Source organism: Peromyscus leucopus, chromosome 7, assembly GCF_004664715.2.
Source record: "Peromyscus leucopus breed LL Stock chromosome 7, UCI_PerLeu_2.1, whole genome shotgun sequence".
NCBI lineage: Eukaryota > Metazoa > Chordata > Mammalia > Rodentia > Cricetidae > Peromyscus > Peromyscus leucopus.
The window spans coordinates 25,353,822-25,367,247 of NC_051069.1; the positions used below are offsets into that span (position 1 = coordinate 25,353,822).

The following is a 13,426-nucleotide window of genomic DNA, read 5'->3' on the forward strand; positions in this document are numbered from 1 at the left end:
AGTCATCCTCAGTGTGCACCCGGGAGCTCAGCATATGCTCATTTAAATGACAACTATGCACAGACAGTGGCTGTTCACCATCACTCTCAGTGATCAGGGCTCTCCCTGCCTGTCACTACCAAGGCACAGGGGACCAGTTAGGACCTCATCGGCATGGACTGTGGGAAAGTGCACCAGACTTGCCATTAGATCTGGGCCAGAAGCTGAACTTTAATTCTTTCCTGTGTAACCTGAGGCAGGCCAATCACCTACTTGGAGACATTGGCCCCAATGATATTCTGCCAGGGTTGCTGTCAGGGGCCAGAGCATGGCTGTACACGAAAGTGCCTGTCTGGCTTAGGGTCTGACATGTCATTAGGACTCAGTGTCTGCTGAGCTTCAGTCTGTTTTATGAACACCCCAGGAGGATCTTTTTGGTTCTTATCACTGACCCTAGGTCAATATTTGTCAGCTCTTTAGGAGCAATGATGATCAAGCTTTCATTTCACTTATATAGAACGGACACAAGCCGTCTCCAATGGCTTCGCTGTTCTCTATGGTGAGGAAAGAAGCATAGGACCATTGGATGCACGTTATGAGTCAGGAACACCATCTGAGGACTGTAATGTTAAATATTCTGCAGCTGAAGATTAGGACAAGTCTTTTAAAATGTTGATTTCTCTCCCTTTTCCAGTCACATGGTTTAGTTAATTCACCATCAGCAGAAATGACTCATGAAACAGGATGCTAATCCCAGGGCATTTAGCATCTTCAGAGAGACCCCTGCCCTGCTCATCTTGTAACAGGACCCCTGGCAGTGGGTGACTTTTCTACTTTAAGCACTGGGGAGGCACCGAGGACGACACTGGAGTTTTCCTTTTAGGAGCCTGGTGAAGAGGACAGACTGTAGTGTTTCCAGAAGGCATTCCCACTAGAATCTGTCTCTATAGGTAGATGCTTCAGTGGGCCTCAGGCATTTGGAGGTGTGAGAAGGATGGAATCATGAATATGGTGAAGTTACCCCAAAGCAGTGTCCAACCTGTGGAACTGGAACTCACATTTCACACTGTGGCTAACAGCTTTTCAGTCTGAAGGAAAAAGTTTGTCTGTTTGGTGGTGGCCCACCTTCCTCTCCATGGTGAAAACAGTAGCATGTTGGATTATGGGAAAGATCCGCACTAGGGGGACATCCAGAATCCCATGTGTGGGAACGTCGCTGACCATGGGCCCCATGAGAGTTCTCAATGCACTGATTCACACTAAACTCAAGATCCTTCTGCTTCAACCCCTGAGCTCTGAGGCCACAGGTACATACCACAGAGAACAACTTTCAAAGAAGGAAACATCTGTGTCTTAACCCTTCTTAAGCATTACTTTACAGTGGCATTTAGGGCCACCTCAGGGGGAACTAATCCATCATTTTGGAGACTCCATGGAGCAGTGGTACTGAAAACATCAGAGCAGAGCATGGATGGATCTTCTCTGAGGGGGAAGGCACCGACTTCCTGATTAAGATAACCTCTCATGTCAGATAGCACACAGCTGTGTCTGACAGGCCACTCAGAGCCCAGCTTTCTCCTACACCTTCCCTGACGGCCACACCAAAGTGAACAGGGCCAAAAGCAATTGTAAGCTCAAGAGACTCCAGAGTAAAGGAAGCCGTGGAGTTCTCAGAGGCTGGGAACCCTCAACCAAAGGGCTCCATTTCTTTCTGCAGGCAGGAGGAGCATGTTTCAATTCTGTCCACATAAATTGTCTGGATCTCCTATGGGTGCCTACTTTCTTCACTTGTAAATTAACACCTCTTCTTCTACTATCCTGCAGGAACTTCAAGAGGATCCCCCCCACACCCCACGGCCCCGAGCTGTTGGCTTATTTTCATCCATCATGTCTTCCCAGCCCTGGCCTCTGGTGCGCTTTTCTAAACTGGCCTCAACTTCCTCCTGTCTTAGCCCTTCATCTGCAGCTACTTGGATTAATTTCCCATAGTCACGATCAGCTTGGGTATCCAGTCTGTGTTCCCTACTGGAAAGTTATTATGGGGTGGCAGGGTTAGCCTGTGAAATCCAAGACTGCTTCAAGTCCTACTGGGCCTTATTCACTTACTACTGTGTCTTAGGGGCTAGCCCAGAGCCAAGCACATGGAGCTCAAATACTCCTGTAGAATAAAAATTAGGCAATATATCCTTAGTGCTAGTACTTAATTACTTAGCATATGTGAGGCCCTAGAGTCAATCCTCAGGATTGCGAAACAGAACAAATGTATATGAAAGAACTTTCTAAGCTGTAGAGTATATTAATACAAGCTAAATGATAACACAACCTAAGATTCATGGCCATACCTTAACTGTCTCTCTTTGTATCTTTTCTTTTTCGACATATTATCTATCAAGGAAATTAAAGAGCCTGTTTGCCAAATCAGGGTCACACTTCATGTGGTGCTAACTGAAGAGTTCCTCCAAAGGCAGTGGCTACTGAGTGTCTGTGCCTGTGCTAGGGCATGTATGTGTGAATGTGTTCACCCGTGCGGTGGATGCATGTGTGCAGGAGCAAGTGCCCACATATTGCCCCTTGCCCGAGAATTCCTGGATACGGGAAGCCTAGGATGTAAAGCCCAGGTTGCCTCTGCAATTCACCAAGGGAGCCAAGAGCTGGTTCACCAGGATCTCTCCTAACGTCTATGCAAGGGTTACGGAAGTCAAGCAGAATCCTGCCCTTTCCCAGTATGTTTTTGTGGCTTGTGAAGGGCATGAAGGATTCTTCCAAATCACTTTCTCATTTGGAGGGTAACAAGAATTAAAAGCAGCACTGGAATGCCTTGTCGGTGCCTCTGCTTCTAAAGCAGGGGCGGATGGGCTGCTCTGCGGGTGCTGTGGGCCATTCTCTGGCATACTATTTACCACCTCACTCCACTCAAGAGTTCCCGCAGGCCCCTCCACTGCTGAAGAGGGGGAGGCAGTTGGAGACATTTTTGTTAAAGTTTTAAAATAAAATAGAAGGCTAAATATGCTTAAAGCTATTCTATTCCACATGGGTGGCAATAACCACCAGCTGTCACTGAGAAACGGCAGATGTAATTGATAAAACAATTCAAAACGAGTGAGGCTCTATCATCAATAAAATTAACACCCAAAAAGTAAATAAAAGGGTTCAAGGAAGAGCCAGATAAGCCCCCCCAAGTTGGCCAATAATTGAGTCAGTGAACTAGGCACTGAGTCTTTTTTTAAAAATGTAGATTACAAAGGAGGATCAGCTGGGCAATCCCAAGTTGCTGGTTGAGGGCTGCACACCATATGCTGGCTATGAAACTCTCATTAACTGAGGCAGGCACCGGTGAATGGAGGATGAGGGGTGGGGGTGGGGTGGGGGAAGATCTGGAAGTGTGAAACATTAATCCCTAATGTGGAAAGGATGGACTTTCTACCCAATACAGCAGGGAGTAGGTAGAATTATTCATTATCACAGTTTAGCATTAAATGGGCAACACCTACTCTAATTTATTGATGGGCTGTTTAAGGCGGGTGTTAACCTGTTTGTCTTGTATTATAATTGAATTCAGTCTCCAGGCTACAGAAATTTGAGAAGTTCATCCTTTCTCAATCAATATGCTCCCCTTCAGTGACCCATTTCAAGACAGCTTCATAAAAAATAATGTATTTTGTTTTAATAAATTTAAACACTATGACAGCTGCTCAATTTTTATTGGTTGTTTTTTTCTCCCTTTAGATGTCTTTTTGCTGCCTAGAGAAGCCAAGCTCACAATCAATAGTAATTGATTAATCAGCATCCCCTTTGAACAAAGGTGCTAATCAGTTTTTGATTAGTTCATCAAACCAGATGCAAAGGCAACCCAGCCCAGCCCGCTAGTTCATCAGCCTTCTACATGACTTATGACTTCTAGCAATAGGAGAGAGTCTGGGTCCTGGAGGGAATAGGGGGGAGATGTAATTATTAATTTAACCGAATTATTATGAACACAAACAGTTGTTGGTTTATTGCTCCTGACTTGGGTGATTGATAGAACTGCAGTGGGGACCCATCTAACATGCTGCAGGGCGGAGACCTGCAGTGTTCCTAATTGATGATTCTGGGGGAAGAGGTACCTGGCTGACTCATGTTTTCCTAAAGGGGATAAAAGTTCCTTTTGCCTGTCTGAGTGATCCTTGTCTGGAAAATATGCCTAGAGAGATCAGGGTCAGTCAACCTAGGAGAACTTTCTCAGGATTCTTGAAAGATTCAACTGTGCAGGGTCACTGTATCTGGGGTTGCTCTCAGGTGAGGGCCAAAACAGAGAGCACCTTCCCCAGCAAGCGGTTGTTTACACTGGCATTATGTCAGAGCCGGGCAGGACTTACCTACTTCTAGTTTAAAAGAAAGTAAAGTTAATGTTTTGTTTTCATGTTTTTACAACTTCTTCAAATGTATCTATCACAAATAGAGGCAAATGAATGTCATGGTTAATAGGTGGCTACCTTTCTAATCTATTTATTTGCTGAAATTCACAGATATTTAGAATTCATTCATTTATCCAGAAAGTATTAGCTTGGCGCTTACTGCAAGACAGGTACAAGCAGGGGACAGACCCAGTGAGTAGCTTCCTGAATGTGGCTACTCTGGGAAATGCCAACAGCTCAGCTCCCCTGGCACATGGGGCAGAGCAGCAAAGTGAAGGTATCCCTGAGGTAGACAGAAGCACACAGCTGGAGATACATCCAGTGTGATCTGAGATCTGGGGAGAGGACTAGCTTGTGTTTTCACCGAGGTAGTTAAGAATGGCCCGTCAAGCACCAGTCATTCAAAACAACTGTAGTGAATGCTATTTAGGAAGGGGGGAATATGGAACCCTGTTTTCCAGCAGGCTCCAATCAGCAACCACTTGCTGGTGCCTTGGTTTCTCCACTGCAATGTCAAAGGGCTTGCTTACCGATTCACTAAGTGACCAATCAACGTGCTTCAGAAGCTGCAAGTAGCTGTCACTCAAGTCTCATGACATCATGGGAGCTCGTATAATTGTTTAGCTCTGACCACTTTAAATCTCCTTCCTCCTGCCTTTTTAGGACATGCTTCTTATTCTGGATTAGTAACACCTAAATCCTGGAATCAAGCATGAAACCTACTTTTTGCAAGAGCTCAGTATGCTGTCAAAAAGGTCTGAGGTGGATAATTAGTTTACAGCCTGGTGTGTGACAAGACAATTGTCCCCTTCCTCCCTGCCCTGCTCTACCACCTACTTCAAAGTGTACGATATGGCTTTCTAGTCTATTCCACTGAAGTAGACAGTCAATATGACTTTCAGATCGTGTCACATAATCCAACATCAACTGCTTTATAGCGCAACCAAATTTCTCCAAAGCCATACATATCTAGGATGGCAACATGACTTCAAGCCACCAAGCAGAGTGGCCTCAGCATTTAGGTCTCTCCTGTGTCAGCAGCACAGGCCATGGTCTGCAATAGACACATTGTTACCATAGGAGAGAAAGGTGGTGAGAGAACCTGGAAGAAATTACACAAATTTGTTCTTTTCTTGGTCTCAGAATCCACACTGATTGCTCAGCAAACCAAGTGGTTATTGAGCCACAGTGGACAAAGCAGCCACAGGTTGTACACTGCAGCACCTTACCTATGACTAGCCCTTACCTGAGAGGTCCTCACTGTCCAGTTCTTCTGCGGAATTGGGCAACTGAGTAAGGCCTTACAAGTAAAAACAAATCGTTTTTCTTTTCATTCCTCGAGGGACATAAACAAAACACTTAAGAACTGAGGATGGATTTTGTTTTAAAAAAGAAAACATGAGCCAAATCTCTTGCTATCTCTCACATTTTTTGAGAGCTTGAATATATTAATCCATATGTTCATTTCTTTAATTATGTAACCTTTATCGACACACAATCAAGGTAGAAAGAGTCCTCAGCCTCCACTGTTGAAAGCACATGAAACATGAGGGTGAATGTTTAAAAAAATCACTCATTCAAATAAGCATGCAGAAAGAAAAAAGTAAAGCTGGGTTGTTAGCCGTGGACACTCTGATATATCTCTTAAATATGAATGTATTTAGATGCCACATACTGACATATGTAAGTTTTATCTCGCTTTTCGCTGAAAATTGAAATCCTTTGCCAATACTGACAAACATAGTTCATTTATCAATTTAGCATGATCTTGGATCACATATTTCAAAATGGTACAGCATCTGCTAACTGCAGATTGCAGGTTATGCCTTCATCAGAAAAATCAGATTTGCCACTCATTTTTTTTTAAAAAAGAAGAATTTCATAAATCAATGGTATTCTGGAAAAATAAAACCCTCAAAGCTGAAAAAGCAGTTAGGTCAGGAGAAAATTGAGTGGGGCTTGAAATGCCTGTATCCAAGTCCACCCCAATGTTGGCCAGCTGGGCCAGTTCTCCATCAGCTCTGCTCTGAAGTAAGTGAGGCAAAGGGGGGTATAACTAAACAGAGAGGTTCCTCAAGAGATGGCTTCCATTTGCTCATGCTCATTTCTGATCTTTTAAGGAAGTTTATTGAAACACATAGAATGGTGAGGCGGCCCAGGTGGCCTTTGCTCATTCTTTGCTATTCTCCCTCAACCCCATCTTATTGCCCCAGGACCTCTACCCCACCAGAGCTGTCTCACAGTCTGTGTCTCTTGTTTTGAAGATGGTCGCGGATCTAATTCAGCTGCAAGGTCTTTGGAGAGAGACACAGTTTCGTTTATTTCTGTATCTTTCCCCTCCCTGGAGCTCAGCACAAACTGTATTGTCAGTTAAGTATTTGCTGAATAATGTTTTGAGAGTCATCCTTGGTCAATTACTGACCAAAGCCTAAAGGCAACCAAAATAAATGCCCTGGAAATACATAATGGCAGATGGGTTACCATTTATATTTATTTCAAATGAACCAAAACAAGTTTATATGAGTGGTCATTAAAGCTTCAGTTTTTTCTAAGGTGATTTACAAAGAAGCCAAACGAGCATGATGAGTCGGTTGAGTATGTGAGTCCCACTATCAGTCCTAAGAGAGGAGAGCTTCTCACTTGAACCCCAGGTGCCAAGTGCTCTGAGCAGAAGCCAAATCAAAGTGAAAACCCTCAGAGTTCACAGGGGTTCCGAAGCTATGGAACCAGGCAACTAAAGAGAACGTGGTAATGTAATAAATTATAGGGGCAGCTGAGGAGAAATGCTAGCCCTTTGTCTTGAAATCTGATTGGCTGAAAGTGTTTCTAGTTCTAATTGGCGTTATCCATTGTATAAAGACTAATGAATACAATTATTTGAATAACTATTATAAATGAGCAACATAGAGTAGTTCTCTGTAGTTAATTATGAATTTGTGGTTCTCAGAAGGCTAATCCCTCACTTCTACGTGGCCCGATGAATATCAGTGTTCTACATACATGCTTGGTGCCCACTGAACCACATTAAACAAGGATGTTTCAAGTAGGCAACTTTACTGATGAAGGCTTGTTTCCTTGGGGACAACACTAGAAAGCTAATTTTAAAAAATATAGAAATATGTTTATGAAGTATCATTGATATGCAAAGTTTTCCATTAAGAAGCGACAGACAGTTGATATACACCCCATTAAAGCTGAAACTGTCATTTTTAATGACATAAATTTTAAAATATACCAAATCATCTGGAATCCCCTGCTTAGATTATGTTCCAAACTGAGAAGCCATTTAGGCCAGTGGTGTTAAATTTGTTTTTGCAGTGCAATTGTTTTTTTTATGAATCTACAGCACATTGTCATAGTTGGATAATTTCTGAATAAATATAATTAGAAGAGTTTACCATAGCACTGGGTGTACAAGTGAGGAAACACAAAATCTACCTCCTAGAATTGCTTTGGCTTAGGTATTTTTCTTTTATGTTAAAAATTAGACTCCTCTCATTTTCTCAAAGAAAATGACAAAGATGCATTTTATGAAGCAGAGAATATTTCTCAAAAGGAAACATTGTGATTTAATAATAAGTGGGAAATTACTTCTTGGTTCTTCTATTCAAAATTTCCTATCATCTATTCAAGCTCTTTCTAGTCACTTTTAATTAAAATGCATGCAATGCATTTCTTTAAACTCTGTTAAACAAATGAAAGTTTACTTTTGTTACATATGGAATTTTTATTTATTTATTTATTTTGCAACTAAGGAGGTCCTAAGGTGCAGACATGATAATTTAATTTATGCTATCTCTTCTGAAGAGACTCATGTTTGGCTTTCTCTGGTGTTATAGGTGCTGTGGTTCAGGCTCAGCACTGTGCACATCTGAAGTTGCTGTTTCTCCTTCTTGACAGTACCTGCTGGCTTCTCAAATGGTTATAATGTGGCAGTTTTAAACCAGAATAAAAACTTCAAAGAATTAGAATCAGTCAGAAATCCTAGCCATTTCAATAAATGCAAAAATCAAGTATAACTAAAGAGGCTCCTGGGTTCAATTCATCAGGTTATCATATACAGATATTACAGAAAATTATGAAAAAGAACAATTAAATAAAATCCCAAGTAAAGAAACCCTCGGCCCACTGGCCTTAGTACCATTCTCATTAGGAAGAACAAAGTAGGCGATGGTCTCTCTCTTACCTACGCAGCACACATCTGATCACTTGGCCATGTCATGGAAACTGATACTTCCACCACCAGCCATAAGAGTTCAGACGCCCCCGGTAGTTTTAATCTAAAAGCTCAGTCATCCTGTTCTTCCTGCTTTGTCAGCTTTTGTAGAGAGTTTTTCCCTTCTTCCCATTAGCAGAAATTTGGTTCACGCCGTTAAACAGCAGCACATAGATTCCAAACTGCATATCAAGGCTGCAACGCAATCTTCAGGTCCTGCAGCCATTCGTAAACCTCTTTAGCTTTGTTCTTGGGTAGAACATACAATGTCTGCAGAGTCCCTTGACTGAATGACAGCCTCTGAATGCCATTGTTATGTACTCATACAGAGAGATGTACAGAGGTACATACACAGACGGTGGACATAGCGGTTGTAATCATGTGCACTGCTGGCTAGTCTTCTTTCAAACGGGCTTAAGAATTTCCCCACAACTAAACACCACATAAGATAAGGACATAACACAGTGCTTTTGGAAATCTATCAGGGTCTGCACTAGTCACAGATCAGGGGAAGGGAGACTCATGGGAAAGTTACCTAAAGACAGGCAGTGGTCTGGGGTGTGGCTTGTTCTCTAGCACTGGTCAAATACTTTGAAATCAAATTGGAAAAGAAGAAATGTTTCAGAGGGGTTCTCAGTTCCAGAATGAATTAATCTATTTAAAAACTCAAGTGGGATATGAAAATCCATGAGATAGTCAGCCTCCACTGCCGCAACAGGTAGAAAAGGCAGGCTGTGTTAGAAAGAGTAGAGAGAAGGGGATGGGGGGGGGGAGGGAAGGAGAGAAAGAGAGATGGAGGAGGGAGAAAGAAAGAGAGAGAGAGAAAGAGAGAGTGCGCCCTCCAACCCAGAAGCCAGCTGACCGCCACAGTGCAGCAGAAGCACAAGCGCTATTCCAGTCCATGGGCATGCTGTCACCCGACCCTCATGGGGGCCAGGGGGAGGGGAGGGGAAGGGAGAGGGACACACAGGACAGAAAAGAACAAGGCACAAGACATTTAAAAAGAAGTGCCCACATGGAAACAAAGACCATCACACGCACCCACACACCAAATAATCAGGACAACGACACACCACCCGTGCGCTAACCACCCATGCATGTCTGCCAGCAGCTTCTGACCACGAGCTATCAGGATTTGGCAGTGTTTTTTTTTTTTTTTCTTTCTTTCTTTCTTTTTGTATCGTTCAACATGCACACACAACACAGGTTTTCTTGTTTTTGTGTTTTTTTTTTCTTAATTTTCCCCTGTGCAGGCCTTTAAGGATGAGCTCCAAAACCACAAATGCTCAAGATCCTTATTCAAAGATACCCCTTGTGTCAACCTTGCCTAAAAAAATCTCATTCTTATGCTCATATTTATCTTTACTCTCAGTGAGATCCTTAAAAACATATGGTAGTGAATTGTTGCTTGGTTTTCTTTTGGAGAAAATCCATTTGGCTTTGAATCATGCCCATGCACTTCCAACCTTCCAATACATGCTTATTTCAATCAGTTATTGGTAAGAACAAACAGTCAACATACATGAACAACTAGAATAAACTTCATACATACTCTAGCAACACAAGCTTGAATAAAATACTTTAATGAGTCTTCAAAGGGAAATCTTGAAAGGTCTTTTCTTTCTTTCTATTCTTTTTTTAAATAAAAGAAAACAGCAATATGGAAAGTGCAGTATAACACTTTTAAGACCAATATGATGGCCACATCTGGAGGACCTAGTATGTCTTGTCATTTAAGTTGCTAAGTTATCAAGCCATTTCAATTTTTTTTCCTGGGACCAGGTCATCATAAGGACCTCCTCAAGGTCATCATCAAGTGAATGTCAGTCATATGGTTGCTGTCTGGTGAAGCTGGCCCTCTAGTACTAGGATAAAATCAATTCTACAGTAGCATGTCCTTGCTAACCTGCTTCCTCCATCTATAGTTTCCACCACATCCTGTTACCCTTTACAACTGACTTGGAAAATTTCTTCTCTTTTCATCAAGTAAAATTTCAGACGTCACTTTGGTTTTCATTAGTGCTTTTGGCTGTGGTCTGCAAAGTCAGCTGGTCAAAATGGTGGGGGACCCCCTGAGAAGTGACTGTGAGGGTCAGGGACAAGTGGAAGACTAAATTTATAAAGGCATTATGCAGAGAACAGCTGGGATTATCCTCCACTTCTCTGGTCCTCTGCTGCTAAGGAGTCCATGATCAAGAAGGCCGTTTGCTACTTCCTCACACCTGTTAGTCTCACCCTACATCTCTGGAGTGATGTTGCCAAATAAAAAGACAGTGGCTGCTTCTAGTGGTACATTCAGCCCTGTGTCCTCCACCAGTGTGCTAACTGATGCCAATCCAAGCATCGGAGACTCCTTTCCCTTTCCATCTCTTGAAAGAGACAGACTTCTTAAAATGAGTAGCCCCAAATCAGAATTGGTTTCTAGTTGACTTTTCTATTTTCAGACCAGAAGACAAATTTCCTAGTTTGCATACCCTGTCCAGATGTTTAAAGACAAGTTCCACAAACATTAAGTGCTTGGATTTTATCGAGGGACCTAAAACACAGAACTTTAGGAACCTAGGTTACCTGACCATGGAGTTAATTATAGGAAGCCCAAACTTAGAGGACTTTAAAAAGAATAAAACAAGCCGGGTGGTGGTGGCACACACCTTTAATCCCAGCACTCGGGAGGCAGAGCCAGGTGGATCTCTGTGAGTTCGAGGCCAGCCTGGGCTACCAAGTGAGTTCAAGGAAAGGCGCAAAGCCACACAGAGAAACCCTGTCTCGAAAACATACAAACAAACAAAAAAGAATAAAACAAAATCTCTTGAACTACATTAAAATCACCTTAAAGCTCTGAGGATAATAAGTAAGAATGTACTGAATAACTAAGTTTAATGGCGTGCAGTGGCTGAGATGTAGCCAGTTCTATAGACATCACTTTAGAACAAGCACATTTTAGACCTGACTGATTTCTCATGACTATCGAGTATACCTGGCCCCTTTAATGGACATTAGGACAGAATTTAAGTGTGAGGAGGCTGGAGAGACCCATCATTTCTTATCTAAGTCTGTGTTGCAGAGAGAGAGAGAGAGAGAGAGAGAGAAGAGAGAGAGAGAGAGAGAGAGAGAGAGAGAACGAACATGAACACCTTGCTGAGCTGACCCTGACTAAGGCATGCTCTCCAACAACAGCCCAATATAGGTTTTACTCACAGGTTTCCAACTTCTAAATTCTCATAGTTGTCTAAGGAAGTCAGTGTGGGCTAGATACTATTCTTTAAGCTGAATGAACACTACAGGGCTGGCTGATCACCTCTTGTCACTTAAGTGATAGATTTTCACCCTGCACAGCATGTAAAGTGATTGAAGCAGGCCCTCTCCCAGATGATTCCCTTGGATTCGGTTATTAAAATGCAGCCCCCTTTTAAAATAACATATGTACTCTAAGCACAATCTTGCCAAGGTTAGAGTCGAGCTGAGTAATAATAATATTCAGATGAAACAGGACTCTCACTTTCTGATTGGAAACCGAGAAAGGAAGGAAGGAAGGAAAGTTAGTTGACCTGTCCCCATTGGTAGTCCACTGGTGACAGGGGGAGAAGATAGTGTATCCTGATGTCCCTGTCTGAAGATTATGCATTCAGGTTTTATTCACCTTTTGGTTAAAAAAAAAAAAAAAAAAGCAAAAAACTTAATCTACTTTCTATTATTTGGCTTGCAATGTACCACACACCAAAAACTTCCTTAAAACCCTACTTCCTGCTTTTCATATGGACTTGGGAACATTCCTGGGGAGCTGTTTCCCACCCATAAACATAAGCTTAAGTGAAGAGAGATTGGGGAGGCTGGGTGGATGAATTCATGGAGGAACATGGCCTTTATTTCCGACGCTAGCTCTGTAGACAAATACTACTTTATTTCCCTTTAACTGAAAACAATTTTTTGAAGTCTCATTTTTTCCGAGGTTTGGGGTAGCTTTCTAAGTAGGAAGAATGGGTGATGGACACGCTGCCACCAGAGGGGAGGCCTCATCTCAGACTGCAACCGCTGGCCACTGAACTCACAACAGAAATGACAAGACTCGGTGTAATATCAAGCATTAAAAAATTGCGGTGCATTTACAGTGAGCTCAGTCTATTCGGAGCCCGAGTTCCCTTGAAGACTGCATTTCTCTTTCTTTTTCCCAGGCTTGCCTTGCCTCTCAGCAGCGCTGAGAAAGTAGATAAACAGTAATGTGATACCAACCGTGAACTGCTGGTTCTGTCGTCGCCGTGGTGTCTACAGACGGGAACAGAGGGTTGGAGGAAGGGGAGGAACAGGAGGAACGGCATGCAAAAAAAGGGAGAATGGAAAAAAATGGAACAGATAATATATGAGCAAGCTTTCAAAGACCACCGCGTGACAAGCAATACTAAATGAGAAGCAAGGAGCATCTGAAGTGAGCGCACTGTTTAAGACATGCCTTGAGCTCAAAGCTGCGAGCCAGGGAGGAAAACAGTAAATTCTTTGGTTCTGGGGGTCTTGCCAGGACACGTGTTTGCGAGTCAATAGTCAGGAGGACATGCAAAGTGATGAGAAACACCAGTGCAAACTCAGTGACTGCTAGATGGTTCTTAAAGCATCGAAGCCCAGGACTGCACAGAAAAGCTCAGGTGGAAGGCTGGTTAAACAATGGATTCAGACATTCAAACATTGCCTTTGTGTGACCCAACCCACCCGGGTGTTGGGGCTTCTGGACTGGCAATTAAGCATCACAGGAATCAACTCCACTTTTAGGAAGACACGTTTCCAGCTGATGCTCATAGCTGAATGTGCAACATAAAGATTCAGGTTCTCCATCCACTGTATTATT

General features: G+C 42.7%; 1 protein-coding gene across 6 annotated transcripts in view; it reads right to left on the minus strand.

Moving 5' to 3' along the window:
* Cadm1 (cell adhesion molecule 1) overlaps positions 1 to 13,426 on the minus strand; it is a 330,847-nt gene that overhangs the window by 12,356 nt on the left and 305,065 nt on the right. For 2 of the 6 annotated variants that reach the window (XM_028866478.2, XM_028866482.2), the window contains 2 exons: positions 12,820 to 12,852; positions 5,620 to 5,673 (listed from right to left, as the gene is read on the minus strand). The exons of 2 other annotated variants lie outside the window; for them this stretch is intronic. In XM_028866478.2, the coding sequence (XP_028722311.1) occupies positions 5,620 to 5,673; positions 12,820 to 12,852 (87 nt within the window). The remainder of the gene's footprint in view (positions 1 to 5,619; positions 5,674 to 12,819; positions 12,853 to 13,426) is intronic. 2 more of the 6 variants (XM_028866485.2, XM_028866479.2) reach the window with 1 other exon arrangement.